General features: G+C 34.9%; 3 protein-coding genes across 4 annotated transcripts; 1 reads left to right on the plus strand and 2 right to left on the minus strand.

Moving 5' to 3' along the window:
* Positions 1–7,089: 7,089 nt before the first annotated feature.
* Positions 7,090–9,298, minus strand: LOC110701459 (protein FAR1-RELATED SEQUENCE 5-like). Its single transcript, XM_021879111.1, has 3 exons — positions 8,546–9,298; positions 7,914–8,387; positions 7,090–7,833 (listed from the first exon to the last, which is right to left on the minus strand). The coding sequence occupies exons 1-3, from the start codon at positions 9,296–9,298 to the stop codon at positions 7,090–7,092; spliced, it is 1,971 nt and encodes a 656-aa protein (XP_021734803.1).
* Positions 9,299–12,311: 3,013 nt separating this feature from the next.
* Positions 12,312–15,210, plus strand: LOC110701257. 2 transcript variants are annotated; one of them, XM_021878872.1, is made up of 7 exons: positions 12,312–12,556; positions 12,645–12,706; positions 12,800–12,883; positions 13,471–13,525; positions 14,253–14,388; positions 14,528–14,596; positions 14,694–15,210. In XM_021878872.1, the coding sequence occupies exons 1-7, from the start codon at positions 12,445–12,447 to the stop codon at positions 14,791–14,793; spliced, it is 618 nt and encodes a 205-aa protein (XP_021734564.1). In that variant the 5' UTR covers positions 12,312–12,444; the 3' UTR covers positions 14,794–15,210. The 2 variants fall into 2 exon arrangements, with proteins under 2 accessions (XP_021734564.1, XP_021734566.1); XM_021878874.1 differs by having other exon boundaries at positions 12,330–12,556; positions 14,546–14,596.
* Positions 15,211–16,272: 1,062 nt separating this feature from the next.
* On the minus strand, positions 16,273–18,159 carry LOC110701258 (60S ribosomal protein L31-like). Its single transcript, XM_021878875.1, has 3 exons — positions 18,042–18,159; positions 17,813–17,937; positions 16,273–16,785 (listed from the first exon to the last, which is right to left on the minus strand). The coding sequence occupies exons 2-3, from the start codon at positions 17,893–17,895 to the stop codon at positions 16,506–16,508; spliced, it is 363 nt and encodes a 120-aa protein (XP_021734567.1). The 5' UTR covers positions 17,896–17,937; positions 18,042–18,159; the 3' UTR covers positions 16,273–16,505.
* Positions 18,160–19,171: the final 1,012 nt, after the last annotated feature.

Consider the following 19,171-nt stretch of genomic DNA (forward strand, 5'->3'; position numbering starts at 1 on the left):
CTCGAGTCGAGTTTTGATCAAGTCAAACTCGAGTAGCTCATGAGTTGTCTCGTCTCATAAGCACCCCTAGTTAGAGCTGTCAATTTGGGTAAACAGGTCGGGTTTGAGTCGGGTTAGTGTGAGTCGGGTCATCTCGGGTCGGGTCAATACGGGTTAATGTCATAACATATGTGGGTCGGGTTCGGGTTGGGTCATGCTTGAGTCGGGTCACGACGGGTCATACATCTTATCGGGTTTGGGTCGGGTTTAGGTTGGGTTAGTAAAAGGTCAAGTTACATTCAGTCGGGTGAAAATAGGCGGGGTTAAATTCGGGTCTTTACGGGTTTAAACGAGTTAGGGTCGTTCTCGGGTTCGAGTCGGGTTCGGTTCAAGTCAGTTATTTACGGGTTATAATCAAGTCCGGTCATTCTCGGGTTCAAGTCGGGTTTGGTTCAAGTCAATAATTTGCGGAAAACATGTTTCGTCCCTAAAAATATGTTGTAAAACTAACCTCTTAAAATTCAAAGTGAAATATTGAAGGAATAGAGTTAGGATTCAATTTTGGTTCCAATACCAACATGAGATAGCGACCTATACATATTGATTCAATAACAAGTCGGGTTGAATTTAGGTTAGGTCAATAACAAGTCGGTTTGATTCGGGTCGGGTTTGTAACAAGTCGGGTTGAAATTCGAATTGGGTTTGTAGCAGGTCGAGTTAAATTCGGGTCGGGTTAGGAAGAGGTTGGGTTGAATTCGGGTTTTGACGGGTTAAAACAGGTTTGGGTCAATTTTGGTTCAGATCAATAATTTACGGGTTACATTCGGGTCGGGTCATCTCTAGGTCGGTTGATGTTCGGGTTTGGGTTCGGGTCAACTCGGGTCTAGGGTTGGTTTCAGGTCGGGTTAAGTCGGGTTCGGGTCACCATTTTTTTCAGGTTTAGACGGGTCGGTTAATAGGTCGGGTTAGGGTCGGTATTTCGGATCGGGTCAGCTTTTGACAACTCTACCCCTAGTTATTTATGTATTTTGGTTTATTGCTTGAAAATCGAATTAAGCTCACCTTGAATTTAGTGGATTTGGACATAAAATTTTGACTTAAAGTAAGGCACAATGTGAGATCTTGCTCCTTGGAAAAAATATGAGATATTGCTAGTAAGCCATTTGTGTTCTACAAAGCCTCCCCCGCCTTTTTTTTTAAAAAAAATGGAAAGGTAAGCAAGAAGTTAAGATAGTCTTCTCTCAAGACTAACCCAAACTTATCTAAATAAATAAAATAAAAAAAAAATAAAAATTTACTATCTATGAACAGATCGATATCTTGGTGAGCTTGCATGAAATGGCCCAAAGAAGCACCATGTCTGCTGCTCTATTACTTCTCTATAAATGTGGCGTGAATCAACATAGGTGAAATTTCGAATCCGTTCCTTGACATCTTCCCTCAGTAGCTAAATTTCCCACGGGCATTGAGCCACCCACTTATTGATCACCTCTAGGCATTCTTTTTAACACAAATTTAAAAAAAAAAACGGTGTTCATTAATTTAATGAATGGCGGAATTTTTGGACAAGCATTAACTGCCAATTTAGTGGGTTTGGCACGTGCTTCCTAATGATTGCCAAAATAAAGAAAGAAATAGAACTTTTCTCTCTTCATTCATTCACTATAGCTTTCTCTCTCTTCGTTTTTCTCTCTCTAAAAAGCAAGTAACTGGCGATTTCGAGCGTTTTCTCTGTCCTCCATTGTTGATTTTCGAGCTTTTTCTTTCTTCTTTTTCACTAGTGAAGTTGTTATTTGCTTAATTCAGGTTCGTTTACTTATTTTTTTGAGATTTTTGTTAGTTTAAATTGTTTTGATTCTTCGATTTTTAGGTTTTTTTATTTTGATTTTGTTTTCGATTTTCGTAGTGTTGATTCTGCAATGGTGAAGAAGAAGATTACAAAGAAGGTTGTAGATGCTGAAGAAGGTGTGTTTACTTAAATTTTTCATCATTTTTTCAAATTTTTCAATTGAAATTTCGCTTATATATGTCGAATTACTAGTACATGTTATTTTTTTATAGTTTTCAGTTGATTTTTTATGCATATTATGATAATTGAATTTGAATTATGAAGTTATTATGTTTAATTTTGCTTTATTTTATTGTTCATTGTATATAATTGATTCAAAATTTTGCTTATTATTCTTCAAATTTTGTATGTTAGGTTTTAGTCAGAGAATGCTAATTAAACTGATTATTTGTTTAGGTTTTATGTTTTAGTTAGATTATGTGTATAATAGGCATATTCGCATTGTGTTTGTGCATCTGTGTTTGATTAACATGCATATATGCATTGCTCATTGTGTTTGAGTAATAGACATGTGTGTCATTTATATGTTTTGACAATGTTCACTTTATGATGTTAAAAGGGTGACTTTATGCTGTTAAAAGAGTCACTATATATTGTTAAATGATTAATTTTTTCAGTTAAAAGGGTCACTTTTTGCAAAAAAAAGGTCACTTTTTGCATACAAAAGGGTCACTTTTTGCATACAAAAGGGTCACTTTATGCTGTTAAAAGGGTCACTTTGTGCTGTTAAAAGGGTCACTTTGTGCTGTTAAAAGGGTCACTTTATGCATTTAAAAGTGTCATTTGTGCACATTATTCTATATTTTTCCACGAGTAATTTCTGAATTTGTATTTATATTACTTTAATAATTAAATACAGGTGGTTCAATAGGTGGTTATCGTTATAAAAAGCCTACAAAAGGAAAAGGAAAGCCTAAAGAGCCTGCTAAGCCTAAACCAGTACCAAAAAAGACCCAGATAGCTCCTGAGAAGAGCAAAGCAGTATCTAAAAAGGCTGGGAAAATTCCTGAGAGTGACAAACCAGAGTCTGAGAAGGCCAAAATAGTTCCTAAGAAGGCCAAAATTGTACCTAAGAAAGCTAATACAGTGGAAGATTCTGATTATGAAATGCTTTCTGAATCTGATTCTGAATCTGTTATGTAAGTATACATATTTTTTTATTACATTTTTAATTATATTTTGTTTTTATTTTATATTGTTTTAGTTACATTTTCTTTCTTTTTTTTTTTTCTATTTAGGGAGCAAAGAAGAATCATTGCAAGATGTAGACCCTATTCATTGGAAATATTGCTGCAGAACTTTAGTCCTGAGCAAAAACAGGCTGTTGAAGAAATTGGTTTTGGAGGTTTATTACATCTTAAATTGAAAACTCTTAATCGTCAAATGCTACCTTGGCTTGTTGAAAACTTCAATGCTGGTAGCTGCATGTTTACCATCGCTACTGGTAAAGAATTTGTTGTTACTAGAAATGATATATGCGATGTGTTTTGCTTGCCTTTGAGTGATATTTGTGTTCCTGAACTTAATAAAAATTCTGAAGATGAAAGTGTAGATAAACGTATCATTCAGGCATGGAGATCTGATTATGGTCTTTCTGGTAAGCAACCTCTTCATTTGTCAAAATTGGAGTCTAGGATGGTTGATTTGGTTGATGGAGGGGAAGAATTTAAGAGGTGTTTTGTTCTTCAAACTATGTCTAGCTTTTTAGCTCCTACTACTAATAGGATTGTTTCATTGAAGTTGCTTAAAGGTGTTGAAAAAGTTGATGAAATTAAAACTTTTGATTGGTGTTCATATGTTTTAAAAAAGTTAAAGAAGGCTGTTCAGAAGTATAAGGATGATGAAAATGCTCAAAATGTTAGTGGTTGTTTGCTGGCTTTGCAAATTATGTATTTTCATCGTCTAAATTTTCAAGGTGAAAAGGAAAGTAGTACTCTTCCTTTAATTCAACATTGGACGGATGTAAAGATTAAGAAGCGAATTAAGTTAGAGATCAAAGCTGGTGGTTATGGGCAGGGACCATTGGATACTATTACATATCCTGTGTCACAGCTTAATTTTAGGGGAACTGTTTTTAAGCCAGCTCCTACTTTGGGTTATGATAAGGGTCCTTCTACAAGTGGTACCACTGGTCGCATTGTTGCATTTGAGCTTCCAGAAGGTATTATGACCGATGAAGAAATTAAAAAAATTTCAACTGATGTAAGTGTTCTGTTTTCTTATATGTTTAGTTTAATGGAATTAGATTTCCTACTTATTTTATTATTTTTATTTGTAACATTTTTTTTTTCATTGTTCATATGTTTGTAGGTTGTTCATGAAATGTTTCTTTTGTTTAAAAGAAATATGGATGTTTTATTATTTGTTCAGCCAACTAGTTTTCAAACCTTGAATGATCTGATTACTTCTCGCAGAAGTGTTTCATTATCTTCTGATGATTTTGTTTCAGTTTCTCAAACTGAACTGCTACTCTCTGATCCTCATTATTTGAAGATTTTAGATGGTTTAATTGATGAGTGTAATAAAATGAAGTCTGTACATGATATGTTTCGCGGTTTTTATGAACCTACAGAAGGTTACAAAGATTTTGTTCCTGAAAAAGAACCTGCACAAGATTTCAATGAAAATATTCCTAAGGATAATGACAATGGTCATGGAAAAATAGTTAATGAAGGCCTTAATGGTTCTGGACCTTCTGCTATAATTCCTGGTCCTACTCAAAATATTCCTGTCGGGCATATTGATCAAAATGAACCTCCTCGACTCAGAGCAAATAAATCTCTATGCTCTCTGGACTGTGGACATGTAGGTGTGCAGGTGCCTTTTGTAACTCTTTTTGTAAAGAGCAATGCTCGGATTTTCAAGAATTTGCCTCAGTTACATTTAGAAATTCTCGATTATTGTTTGCTGAAGGATGTTTCAATGGATAAGAAGTTAAGTGTCCTTTTTTATTATAATTATTTTTTTATCTGTTTTTTTTCTTATATTTTTTTTAATGTTGATCTTATTTTTTATTGTTTCAGTGAGAGCCTTGTTACTTTTGGAATGAACTTTTTAATTCCAAGAGAAGACATGGTGTCCCTTGTTGCTCCACTCAGGATTCAATGGTGTGTTATTGATTGCTTCTGTCTGTATTTGAATGAGAAAACATGTTTTCAGGCTACTGGTCCTCGGAAATTCTTCTTCGGTGTTAGGAAGAGTGTAAGTTATTTCATTCCTTTTTTTATATCTTAACACATTTACTTTATATATATATTATTGAGATCTTATACTTTAATAGTTTTCATTCTTGCATGTTTGTGACAATATTGGCAAAGGTAACATATCTAGTGTTGTTAAGGATTTGCACGACATATGGGAAGGTTGGGTTAGCTATGAGAATCCATAATGTAATATAATGGATGCTGATCTGGTATTTTTATTCTAAACTTAATGTAATAAATTTAAAAGAGTTCTCTTTATGATATGCTCTGTTTAAATCTCTTTAATTTTGCTGTTTCAGATCTATTTTCCTGTTCTTATTGAGAATCACTACATTTTGTATGTTATTGATCATACAAAAGAGTTGGTATATTATCTTGACAACATTATCTGGACTGATTCTGCTCTTGTTTATACAAAAGAATTGTGTTCAAAGATGGTATGTTTATGTTTGTTTTTTTTTTTTGTTATGTTACTGTTGATTCATTGTTTCCATTTTAACTTTTTTGATTTTAATGTATTCTAAACTTTTATATTTTATGTCAGTGTGTTCAAATGGGTGCTTTTCTTGGCAAAAGAAATCATCCAAAGAGTTCTCAGCTACCTTCTTATGGTTTTGAAGTTGTTGAGTTGGAATGGAGAAAAGAAAAAGTTGACAATTTGGACTGTGGGGTCTTTGTCATGTATCACATGCTCCATTTTGTTGGTGAATCGTTCAAATTCAATGATCTCAAAACAGTAATTATCTATATAGTTTCTGTAGTTTTTTCCTTTCTATTGCTTTTATTAATTACATATTGATAATTTTTATTTTTTTTGCTGATTTGAGATTAATGGAAGGAAATTTTTACGAGGAGAGATCTGTACCACACTGGTACTGTGTGATTTGAATGAATCTAGGAACGATGTGTTGTTAGAATTACACAAGTTCAATGAGAAGAAGAAAGATCCTGCTTATGTCAATGGAATTGAAGAAAGATTAAAGGCTGCAATTGCTGCAAAGAAGAAGAGAGAAACAGAAGAAAGAAAAATGGCAGCAGAAGCAGAAGCAAAGGCAGAGGGAGAAGAGGAAAAGAACAAAGGAAAAAGGGCAAAAAAGCAGGCAAAAAAGTTTACTCCTTCTAAATAGTGAAATAATTGATAGTTGTTAGCTGATTAGTTCAGGGGTTTTTTTTAACAATGAAAAAACTTAATGTATGTGCATACATTAAGTTTAATGATGTAATTAAACTTAGTTTAAAGTCTTTAGTTGTTTTTGGAATACTGATGTATGTGAATACATAAAGTAATTAAAAGGTTTATTTTTATGTTTTTTATGGGGTAACTTTTATGCAGAAAAGGGTAACTTTTATTTATAGAAAGGGTAACTTTTATTTATAGAAAGGGTAACTTTTAAGCAAGAAAAAGGTAGATTTATTGTTAGAAATGGTAATTTTAGCAATGAAAAGGGTCACTTTTATGTAGAAAAAGGGTCACTTCTATTCATGAAAAGGGACACTTTTTTCTGTAAAATAAAAGGGTCAGGGGTTTTATGCATGAAAAGGATAACTTTTAGTGATAAAAAGGGTAACTTTTATTAACAGAAAGGGTAACTATTAGAAAAGAAAAGGTTGATTCAGTGGATAGAAAGGATAAAAAGGGTTACTTTTGTGGGTAGAAATAATAAGTTTATACATGATAAGGTATACTTTTGTGGGTAGATAGTGTAACTTTTAAGCATGGAAAGGGTAACTTTTATTGCTAAAAGGGTTAACTTTTATTAACAGAAAGGGTAGCTATTGCCAAAGAAAAGGTTGATTTAGTGGATAGAAAGGATAACTTTTATGCATGAAAAGGGTCACTTTTATGCATGAAAAGGGTTACTTTTATGCATGAAAAGGGTTACTTTTATACGTTAAAAGGGTAACATAAGTTGATGTGTTCCAATAATTAAACATGTGCTAATAAAAGTATCAATCACATTTTCATTAAACTAGTCATAGAGTAAAAAAACAAAAGAAAAATAGTTTAACAATACAAGGTATATTAATTTCGAAAAAAAAAATGTTCTAAAAAAGATCTTAAAAGAGTCGTAAGTTAGGTGTCTTTGATCCAAATTCTGAATTTGGAGGTGGCAGTGCTGGTTTTCTTTTTCTCTTGCTTTTTTCAAGTCCTCCTTTTGCTCTCTTGCTTCTTCCTTTTGTTACAGCCCTTTTAGGATCAAGAATTATTGGTACACATGTGCTTGTACTCGATGCTGAAGAAGCGTCAGTATTGCTTTGAGTGTTGTCTGCCACATCAGGAATGTTAGAAGCAGCTTCTGCACTTTCTTTCTGAGCAGCACTAGCAAGTGAGTCTTCCACCATTTTAAGACTGTTTCTGAAGCTTTCTTCCATAAATGCTCTTGTCTCTTCATTTTCTTGACTTTTTAAGATTAGATTGTAGTATTTCCTCATCATTGTTTGCCTCCATGGAATATATTGCTGTTTAGGATCCTGATTCTTCAACCTATCCCATGCCTCTGTTTTTGCAAACTTAGTCCATCTTTTTGAAACATACTTGTCTGGTATTCTTGTTACTGAATGCAAATGTAGAATTCTGATGCAATGATAACATAACCATCCAGATGCTTCAAAGTTTTTGCAAGTACACCATACAGTTTGGCTCTCTTGTATATAGTTTACTTGATGTGCAGACCATGACTTGTCTTCTAGTGTTACTTGATAAAGTAGGCATTCTTCATTACTGCCTAACATCTGAACAGTTGTTGCCATAGAGTATCCAAACTCCTCTTCAAAATTTCTAAAGAGTGATAAAGTGAAAACCTGTACATCAAAATCATGTAGCTTCATTTAAATTGCCATATATTAGGTGTAATTTATGTATTTGTCAGTTAACTTTTTACCTGTGCAGCATGCTTTAGCATTCCAGATAGAGGCAATGAAGTGAATGCTATTGACTTGCTACAGGTAAACTCATCATATTTCTCTGTGCTTCTCCAACGATTAGTTGTCTTCTTAAATATGGTATAAAATTCTGTCAAAGTAGTTGCTTTACTTGCTCTGAATCCTATGGCATGATTAGTGCTTTCACTCCTTTGTGACGATAAGATCCCTGCTGAAAAGAAATCTCTACAAAGGGCAGGACACCATTTGTCTTTCAACTCATACACTCTTTTGTACCAAGAGTGTTCTGTCAACTCATATTTTTGCAACATTGCTTGCCACTTTGCTTCGAATTCTTGTTCTGTCACACACATCTTTAAGCACTGGTTGAATGCAAATTTGAATTCTTTGTCTTTTTTAAGAGCTCCAAATCTGGTTATGACATTTTGCTCCAAATGCCATATACAAAGTCTATGTCTTGTATTAGGAATCACCTGCATTGAAAATAAAGGGGTCACTTTATGCTGTTAAAAGGGTTACTTTATGCACTAAAAAGGGTAACTTTATGCAGCTAAAAGGGTAACTTTATGTGAAAAAGGAAAACTTTATTGTCATAGCTCAAATCTGTAAGATGTCAATATAAATCTTTTACCTCCAGTATAGCATTTGCCATTGCTTGGTCCTGGTCAGTGAATATTGAAGTTGGTTTTCTATCCTCCATAGCTTTGAAGAAGGTTTGTAGTAACCACACAAATGAATCTGTCGTTTCATCCCCAATAAAAGCACAAGCAAACATACAATTATGCCAGTGGTTATTTATGCCAACAAATGGAGCACATATAAGATTATATCTGTTGGTTCTGTATGTTGTATCAAAGACAAGAACATCTCCATATATCCTATAGTCTTCTAGCATCATTGAATCTCTCCAAAAGATATTGCAAATTCTTCCTTCTTTGTCAAACTTCACTCTAAAAAAGAAGTTTGGATCCTCTGATTGTTCCTGACTTAAAATGTTCACTAAAGTTTGAGAATCTCCAGCCTCAATTTGTTCCATTCTTAACCTTGAGCAGAAATTCAGGTGATCTACAACACTATGGCCTACATTCTGTTCTCCTCCAGCCTCTGTAGCCATGTAATTGTAAGTGTCCATTGTAGTTAAACCTGAAGATTTCATTGTTTTGATTGTTACAACTTTTTCCTCTGTCATTTTTCTTTCAGAACGATGCAAATAATGCCACTGTGGCTTTGTTAGCTCGTGGTTATGCTGAATAACATGAGCCACCACCTCAAACTGTCCTTCTTTATTCACTTTTGCTCTTATGCATGCCTTGCAATTTGATCTTGTAATGGATACTTGTCTTGGCTTTCTTGTTTTTACATTTACATCCTCTTCATCAACCATTTCAACTAACTTTGTTTTCTTCTGACCTGAATGTCTCTTTCCCTCAGCAGAACACACATAGTTTTTCTCAGTTACTATTTTTGTGTGTTGTTTGAATCTAGTTGTATGTTTTCTTATTGAAAACCCCAATATAGCAGCATGTTTTGATACAATTCCAAAATTTCTTCAAAAGTTTCTCTTACCACACCAACAAATGATCCTCTAAGATCTAAACCATAAGCATCAATTGGATTTGTATCTGTTATTTAATACAAACAAATCAGATAATAACCACAGACAACATAAAAAAAAGGGTAACATTCGTTTGAAAATAGGGTAACTTTTACGCATGAAAAAGGTAACATTTAGGCATTGAAAGGGTTACTTTTTGCATACAATCTGAATTTTCAGCATACAATCTGAGTGTAACATTTGAGCATAAATAGGGTAACTTTTATGCATGAAAAAGGTAACATTTAGGCATTCAAAGGGTTACATTTTGCATACAATCTGAATTTTCAGCATACAATCTGAGTGTAACATTTGAGCATAAATAGGGTCACTTTTAAGCATGAAAAGGGTAACATTTAGGCATTCAAAGGGTTACTTTTTGCATGCAATCTAAAAAGTTCTGCATTCAATCTGAGGGTAACATTTAGGCATAAGTATGGTCACGTTTATGCATGAAAAGGGTAACAATTATGTATTTAAAGGGTTACTTTTTGCATACAATCTCAAAAGTTCATAGAAATTACCTTCAGTTGCATCTGATTTGGTTGTTTGTTCTGAATTTGAATCAATTGATTTATCAGGAACCACTTGATTTTCTGCATTATGAATTGCGTCTTCTGCATTCTCAATTGCTTCATTTGCATTATCGATTGCTTCATCTGCATTGTCTGGATTGTTGAATATTGGTACGAATTCATCTCCAAAACAAGTAGTTTCTTCTTCTTCTATAATCGATCGATTTAAATCGATTTCAAATTCAGTCTCAATTTACCTCTGTTTTTGTAGCAATTCGTGAATGAGATTGCTGCAATTTGTTGTATCGAAAGTCGAATTCTCCATTGATGATCGAATTCTGCAATTTGTAAGTTTTCTCACTTTCTTTGTCCTTAATTGATGATCGAATTCTTCTATTTGTGCGTTTTCTCACCTTTTTTCTCCTCGATTGATGATCGATTTCTGCAATTTTTGCGTTTTCTAACCTTTTTTCTCCTCGATTGATGTTCGTTTTCTGTAATTTTTGCGATTTCTCACTTTCTCTCTCCTCAATGGATGATTGATAGCTGCGTTTTCTCACTTTCTCTCTCCTCCATTGTTGTTCTGCGTTTTTTTTATTTTTAGGTATTTGAAATTCTGCGATTTTTTTTAAAAAAAAGCACGTGCGAAAACCCGATGTACAGTAAAAATACTGTACACCGGGTACATGCAAATGAGTTTGTCTTTTTAATTCAATGTGCATGGTCACCGCTTCGTTTATTTCATTTTATCCTAGCTCATGATTTGGAAGTCAAGCCAACAAACACTTTAATGCAAATTGTTAATGGTATTATTTCAATCTTTGTAACTCTTTGCTTCTAATCTAGAAGGAAAATCAAAAACTACTATGTACTTTTAAAGTTATGACAAAAAATACTAAATATTTGTGAACACAAGGAATTTTCAACCAATGATTCTAATAACACGCGTTGGTTTTTTTTATATCACATTAGATATTAGGCAAATTTCACATTTACTATCAGGGAAAGGACCCTAATTCACATTTGCTACCCCTTTAATTTTTTATTTTATTTTACTACCACCTAAATTAGACTTTTTTTAAAAATCACTACCACTTAACGGAATCCGTTACGATTTCCATTAAGTTTATTAAAAAAAATAAAAATAAATTAAAAAAATTAAAAAATAATTAAAATAAATAAAATAAACCACCCTCCCCCTCCCCTGCCACCCCCTGCCCTCCCCCCTGCCGGCGGCCGGCGCCCAGAACTTCAGCCGGCGCCGGCGCGTGCCCACCCCCTCCCTATCCCCCACCCATACGCAGCCAACGCGAACCCCCCTCCCCTTTTCCCGTTCTCGCTGCCCCGACCAACCACCCCGAACCGAAACCAAAACCACCCCCAGAATCCGCCCCCAACCCCGTTCCCTCCACCGAATCGACCCCCCTCCCCTTCCTTTACCGCGTTTTCGGCCTCCCCTAACCCAAAACCACCACCCCAAAACCACGAAAAACGAATTAAAGGGGGTTGATTGGTTTTTTCGTGAGAGTTGGTGGTTGATCGGGTGGCTAGGGTTTGCGATTTAATTTGTGGCTGGCTGGAGAACCTCCGCGCTGATGGGTGAATAGGGTTCGAGCTGGAATCGGGCTGGGAATGGGGTCGTTTTTGATTCGTGGTTGTGTGAAGCTAAGGTGTTCGTTGGAACCGGGCTGGGAAAGGGGTTTGTTCTTGGTGGTTGTGTGAAGGTGAGGAGGTGTTGGTGGCATTTGGGAAGGAGGTGGGCTGCTGGTGGAGTTTCGCGGCTGCCGTGAGATTCTTAGGGCGCCGGCGTTGATGGGAAATGGAGGTTGGATGGTGGCAATGAGGGTGGTTGAAGATGGAGCGGTGGCAGTGAGGTGGTTGGACGGTGATTGGGCTTCACTTACGGAAATAATAACGGCATCCGTCAAATGGTAGTAATATCTAAAATTTTGGGATTTGGGTGGTAGTAAAATAAAATAAAAAATTAAAGGGGTAGCAAATGTGAATTAGGGTCCTTTCCCTGGTAGCAAATGTGAAATTTGCCTAGATATTATCCTCATGATACTAGCATACTAAGTCTTGTTGGTATGGTGGTGACACCATCTACTATGATATAAAATACCAACAAGTGTTATTAGAGTCATTCATGATTCTGATTATTCCTCCAATGAACACTCCATTCGACCTTATAAATTCTTGCACGAGTTTTTTGTTTTTTTAAACACATTTTGTCTAACTTTTACATCCCGTGCATTTACACAGGTACCCTTCCCTCATCCGCTTTGGGAAACGAGAATGACTTCAAATGTGAAATGTCAAATAAGTGAATAAATCATATACTGTTGCTCATATTGCCCCTCATATGAAGATGACTAGTAGATGAATTTTTGAAAATGATTCAATACATAACAGAATAGAATAATGGGGACGATGAAGAAATTAGCAAGAAAGTTCAACAAATCCCTCCGAAATTCAAACGACGATGATCTCTCTCTTCCCACCGTCGACGAAGATCGCCCAATCGATACTCAAGGTCATTCAATTTTAGGGTTTACTTTCCATTTCATTAAATTTCTAAAACTTAATTGCTAAAGTACTTCATGTTATCTTTACTATTTCAGAGCAAGAAGAATTGGTTCGATCCCTTGAAAAATTACACTCCCAACAAAGCAGATTATGGAGGGTAAAGATTCAAACTTTTTATTTTTGGGTGAATTTTTCCTACATTGAATCGTTGATTAATTGAATATTGAATTTGGGGTTGTTTTTTTTGTAGAGTGTATTTGCTGTATTGATGTCGTGTTACATAGCATTTCTTCTGTTCTCCATATTCAATCAGGTTGCTCATCCTTGGGACTTGGTAATTTCTAATATCCCTGCTCTTCTCTTCAGTTACTAGTTGTAGCAGCATGAATGTTTGATTACTTGATCATTTGACCTTATTTTTCGTTGCTAATTTAAAATGTTGGTACCCGAAAACCGAAGGCATTGTAACAGAATCAAACCTGCTTAAACCTTAAATGTGTCTAGTCTGATGGGAAAATACATGTTAGGTTGGTTTTTCATATTGATTGTGTATCGTATTTGGTTTGTACTTAACTAGCTGAACCAATGCTGTTGGCATGTTTAAAAATGTAATGTTAATGTAGTGAAAATATTGGTTGTAGAATTCCAAGGGAATGAGCTTATGTCTTATGAAGTAAAATATACCAGCGACAAAAGATTTTGTAGTTTTAATCTGTAGTTGAGGTAAACTAGGAGTACATTGATTGTTTACTGATGATGACTTGGGTGATGTGTGCAGTACTTATTAGTAAGAGTTATTGTTGATATAGGAAGGAAATGATTTATGGTAATTATGTTATCTTGGAAATATTGACCATATTGTTGTTTGCTTCTATTGTGTATCTGTTTCTGAATTGACATTTACTACGTTGTCTTGAACAGCGCTACCATGCTTACTTCATGGAGGACATTGGTTCACGGCTTATCATACTTTGTGGTATTGTTTCTTGATCTTGCCCATTTCATCTTCCTTGAACATCCGATTTACAGTTCAGATGTCATGATTCATGGTGCCTAAGTAGTCCTCACAGATTGTGAGATTACTTTTGTAATATTATCATGCGTATCTTAAGACTTATTGCGGTTCTAAATTTGTAATTTTACTTTAAATTTTGCACTAGTTTTTGGGGGAGAGAGGTTGTGTGCGTGTGTGTATTCTTGAACTTCTTTTTGTGGCACTTTTCTTTTGTAATCATATGGTGAGTACAGAGACAAGTGCTTAGAAACCTAGTATGTAATCTTTAGCTTTATCCCGTGTAGCTAAAGCATATAGAAGATTATATTGTCTCTTCACTTATTGGTTGACCACCTTTGTCCTAAGGATAGATATGATTTGTGAGACGAGGTTTTGGCTGTCATTTTTTGTTTTCATTTTTTATCTTCCATTCATTTTGTCTTGTTATGCTCAGTGCCAACAGGAAGTGTTGTGAATTAAATCTCTTTTCACTTTGAACTACTGAAAAAAGAGTATATTTAGAAATTGTGTGGAAGTATAAGACTTACCACATGATTTGTTGGCAATAAGCCTATTTCCCTCTGACTGAAAACCCTAGAGGAAAAAGGCTTTGCATTCTATTCTTCCCAATACTAGTTTTTGATAAAATACTGTAATAATATCTGGTGCAAATAGTATTTTTCTGCTCCACTAATTTAACTGCAAACAGATTGGCTAGCAGTTATCGCGTGTACAACAGCCATTCTAGGGCTTATGAAGAGTTCAGAACGCCACAGACAGTGGATTTGGTACGCTGTCTTTGGTGGGATACTACTTGCTGTCTTCTGGCTCTATTATATGCTTAAGTAAGCACCATTATGTCAACTCCTTAACTCAGCATCCATGTTAAAATAACCTATTGTCACTGCAGTCCTATTTTTTGGCACAACACTCTAATAATGTATTTGGGACCAATTAATTCACTGCTCTACTTTCATCTGACAGTTCATTTATGTACTGTAGATTGCCAAAATTTCGGTGGGATGTCATTTGGCTTCCATTTGGTCCTTTAAGGTACATTCTCGAAGAATAGATATGAACCTTTAATCTTCTACATTTCACATTAAAATCTGGCATTTGCTAAATAGTGTTACAATTTTTGTCCTTGCAGTGGAGCTGGAATTTGCCTTTATGTGGACCATCTTCTTCATGAATCGTCTGAAGAAGTTCGAAAGCTTAGAAGCTACATGTATGCTTACAAAGCAAGCTAAATTCCTCTTTATCATGACTTTCTCCTTGATCCCCTGAGTTGTGTTGAACTGATCTGGGGCTCTTAATCAGAAAGATGTTAATTTTGAAGCCTACTTATCGAGAGAAGGCTAGGATTTTTGTGAGGGCAGGGGGTGTAGCTTTTTTTTTTTTTTTTTTTTTTCTTTCTTTTTTTTAAATTGCTCATCTGCATGTAGTTTTGTTGTTTGTTCACTTTGCTATGAGTCAAATGTAACATACAGATTGAAGAGTTGCAAGCTGATTTTTTTTTGCCAGCTTTTCCTCTCTTTCTTTACACTACCACATTGTGCATGGATAGTTATTTCAACAGCATTTTTGCTATCAGCGGCCTGGCTCTGTTCTTTTTTGGTACCATTGGCTTGTTTTTTAATGCAATTGTTCTTGTCTGTTAATTCTCACCTCAATTGCCTTAATTCTTTTTATCAGACTGGTTCTTTCATCCTGTTTTTTGATGGATTCTGAATAGATCTACCTGTATTCTTGGTATAGAAAAACTCGTGAATTGATATCATCCAATGAAGTTTTATAATTATCCCATGTTCTTGTGCCTGCTTGCAAGTTATTCAGGCTTCTCTCCTATCAGATTGGCTCGAGCTTGAATTTAGCTATCAAATGAACGAACCAAGCAGACCTTTACTAACAGAAGTAAGACAGATGTAGGCATAATTCTATAAGCATGTGGGCAACTAAATTTAATTTTTTACTTCTGATTTGAGCAATGTATACATATATCTAACTAGATTAGCACTTAATACTGGACAAACATACTGATCCATGTTCATATTTGCACTACATCGATATAAGGGCATGTTCTCTTCAGATTATTTTCAATTCAGTTCATAATTTCTGTCATAAAATATTCAGTTGAGCAACAAAACAGGCCCTAACTTTGACATTAGATATCACTAGAGGCTCATGCAATCATGCTTGATTAGCACGTACTTTGTCCACTAACCTTAACAAGAAGCTTATAGTGGGATAAAGGTGAGAAAACTTTGCCTTTCGAAAATGTTTGAATATTTTCTTAATTTGACAGTTTATCAGTAGGTTCCAATTACAAAAATCATAATCTCGGTGTTGCAATAACGTATGAAGGATAGAGAATTATTCACCATACTCCATAAAAAGTGGAGTACAAACAATCCCTATAACAGTGCGCAACATTATTACACCATCTTCTTGACTTCATCATAGTAGACATTATAGGCTTATGGCATATGGAAAATGAGATGCCAAGATGGCAAGAATACAGCAGCCAAATCCATCAACGTAGCAACGGCAAGAAGACTCAAAACAAGTCTTCCTCTACAATGCACAAGTCACCAATCCACAACCAAGGTCTTCCTCTTACTAAGAGTCGTGCCTCGAGAGCTTAGAAAAGCAATTGAATTCCAGTTTATCACTGCTAAGCAAGTGCAAAGATAATCAAGTGGCAGAGCACCTACAATTGAATAGTACTCTGAGCAATAAACATCACCTAAATCAGTCAAGATAGAACATAAACAAACATAGAGCAAAATTGCAATGTCACATGTTTCAAATTCGAAGGATAGGTGTTGTTACTAACAAAACAAAATCAAAATTCATATGTAAAGAACATCTCAGTGCAATAAACATCACCAAAGACCTTCTAATATTAAAAATAGCCTTAAACAAAGCAAAACTATCTAGTCCTCTCATGAAAAACCTTTGCTTAATCTTCGTCTTCAATAACCTTAGTACCAAGACCCTTCAAACCCTCAGCAGGAACCTCAGCAACAGTAACCAAAGAGTACAACTCTTCCTTGGCATCCTCATCATCATTTCTCTTGCGAGCAATGCGAACACGGATTCTCCTGGGAACACTTCTGATACCCCTGCTCCAGATTTGTTTGTTAAGCTTGACGTCTACTCTCACGTCCTTGGTTCCCATTGCTTTTGCAGCGAAAGTCCTGATTTCCTTGATGGCATTTGGTGCCTTCTTCTTGAAGGTGCTGTCAGAATAAAAGTCACAACAAAATTAACCACCTAAAACTCTTTGAAGAGAATTGTTTGATTGATAGTAAAACTATAAGATCAATAGTTTTGTTGGACATAGAACACGGCACAGTGACAAGCTAACCGGTTCATTTTCAACTATGATAACTGAATTTATTTTCAATCATGATCGAAGAATGACAAGGTATACAAGATGAGCTAAAGTGTCAAGTTGCACTGCTGATTCACACTTGCATATCAATAAAAAGACAAATCATACAACACAAACCAACTAAGCAACATCACACAAACAACTTCAATTAAACCTATCTGCGAACATGGTTCAACATACAAATGCTAGAAAAAACAAGTATACATATAAAAAGTATAACTAATTAAAAGCATGTTCCAATAGCTCAACAACCATAAAACAGATCAACATTGAACATAATCAAATTGTAAGTTAAATATACACACATTATCATTAAAGCAACTTCTAAATTCAAAAACCTCATTACAAAACTTCCAAAGTTTCATGATTCCAATTGAAGCTATTGAGCTGTGCTTGGGGGTTTAAAAGAACTCAAGAATATATTCATCAATTATTTTCATGAAATTGTTCGTTCAAAACCCTAAAAAGTATTTAACATTAACAACTTAATAAAATCAATGGAGATTACAAATATACAACCATAATCACATAATTAACAGTACAAATACAATAATTTCAAAGTCAGCATTACATCAATCAAAGGAACCCAATCAAACAACCAGCATAATCTAACCAGATCCACCAAACCACTCACAAATTTCAATCATATCAATAATGTCTATAAACCTAAACATTAAAACCCAGAAAAATTAAACAAAAACCCACTTAATTTCCAGCTCAAAAACAACAATTTCTGCAGAAAAATCAAGCATTTCAATGCTAATTATAACAAAACAAACATATAATCACCTAAAGTACAATCATTTCATAACCAAAAAACCCCAAATCAAAAACCCTAATCCAAAAAACTCAGATTAAGAGAGAGAAAGTACCATCCATGAAGACGTTTGTGAAGGTTAATTGTGTACTCCCTTGTCACAACCTCTTCCTTTCTACCTTTAGTAGTCTCAACCATTTTCGCTGTCTCCTTTTTCTTCCTCGAAAAAACCTTACCTTCCTGCAATCATCAAACAAATTTGAGTTCGTTAAGTTGAGATTCGCCATTAAAACTACAGAAATTGACGAAGTCGAGGAGAGAGAAAGAAGAGAGAGAGGAAAAACCTGGGTAATACGACGGCAAATGGAGAGAAGCAGAGAGTGAGGAAGGAAGAAAAGGGTTAAAGTATAAAGAACTGAAAAACCCTAGTTCCTTTTTATGGGCTTCTTAGGCCGGCTTTTAATTGAGGTTTTTATAATTCGGGCCTTTTAATAAAGGGCCTGTTATACATTAGAAGATTTAGAACCATCTAACCGGGTATTGTATTCGGGTCTCAATATCGGGTTATTTGAAATCGGGTTATTCGAATGTTAGATAGTCCTATCAATGAGGTTTTTGCGTAGAGATTAATATGGTTGAGAGTCTTTGTATTATAGGTTATAGATTCAAATTTGTCGTCCTTCATTTATACTCCGTAATTCGTATTGGTAAGGTGAATACTTGTAGTTAGGAACTAGTTTTTCTCACCCACATGATATTTTTTTCAAATGTTGTTTTTTAACTAGTTAATTTAGTGGTTTTTTTTTAAAAAAAATATTTAGAAATAAAATTTAGGTAAGAAAAAAAATTTAGGAAATTCTCGAGGAGAATTCCTAATGCGTTTGAAAAAAAAAATATATGAGTTAGAGAAGAGTCGTTAACTCGTTACAAAGACTAATGTTCGTACGGTCAATAACTAAATGACCAACATTAGCAACCCAATTTACTGTTGTATGCCTCTATTTGCCTCTCGATAAAAGTGTCGAATGCTCCAATTGTCAATTTTTCTCCGGATGTCGTGAATGTCTAATGATATGTTTGATTTGCCACGAAGTTAACCAAGTAACTATAACTGAGTGGATGAATACAGGTTATCACTTTGTGATGTAAATGTTCTTGATCCCTTTCTTGATGGCAAAGAAGAATACATTTGTGAAGTGTTGTAGCTTATGCTATGAAAACCTTGGTACTGCCAAGATTGAAGGTTCATTGGTGGGTGTTAAGGTCTGTTCATATTTACTTATTTTCAGTTCAGTTCAGCTCCAATCAGTTCAGTTCAGTTCAGCTCCAATCAGTTCAGTTCAGTTCAGCTCTTAATTTCCCTATCTCATAAAATATTCATTTCAGCTTAGTTCAGTTCAGTTCAGCTCCAATCAGTTTAGTTCAATTCAGCTCCAATCAGTTCAGTTCAGTAAATATGAACAGACCCTTAGTG

The sequence above is a fragment of the Chenopodium quinoa genome, unplaced genomic scaffold (genome assembly GCF_001683475.1).
Source record: "Chenopodium quinoa cultivar QQ74 unplaced genomic scaffold, ASM168347v1, whole genome shotgun sequence".
Classification (NCBI taxonomy): Eukaryota; Viridiplantae; Streptophyta; class Magnoliopsida; order Caryophyllales; family Amaranthaceae; genus Chenopodium; species Chenopodium quinoa.

Coding starts and splice junctions, on each gene's coding strand:
- LOC110701257 (XM_021878872.1), top strand. CDS start 12,445: ATGGGGACGATGAAGAAATTAGCAAGAAAGTTCAACAAATCCCTCCGA. Junction 12,707..12,799: donor AACAAAGCAGATTATGGAGG/GTAAAGATTCAA, acceptor TTTTTTTTGTAG/AGTGTATTTGCTGTATTGAT. Junction 14,389..14,527: donor TGGCTCTATTATATGCTTAA/GTAAGCACCATT, acceptor TTCATCTGACAG/TTCATTTATGTACTGTAGAT.
- LOC110701258 (XM_021878875.1), bottom strand. CDS start 17,895: ATGGTTGAGACTACTAAAGGTAGAAAGGAAGAGGTTGTGACAAGGGAG. Junction 16,786..17,812: donor CACAAACGTCTTCATGGATG/GTACTTTCTCTC, acceptor TTATTCTGACAG/CACCTTCAAGAAGAAGGCAC.
- LOC110701459 (XM_021879111.1), bottom strand. CDS start 9,298: ATGGTTGATGAAGAGGATGTAAATGTAAAAACAAGAAAGCCAAGACAA. Junction 8,388..8,545: donor TGGCAAATGCTATACTGGAG/GTAAAAGATTTA, acceptor TTTTCAATGCAG/GTGATTCCTAATACAAGACA. Junction 7,834..7,913: donor TGCTAAAGCATGCTGCACAG/GTAAAAAGTTAA, acceptor TTTGATGTACAG/GTTTTCACTTTATCACTCTT.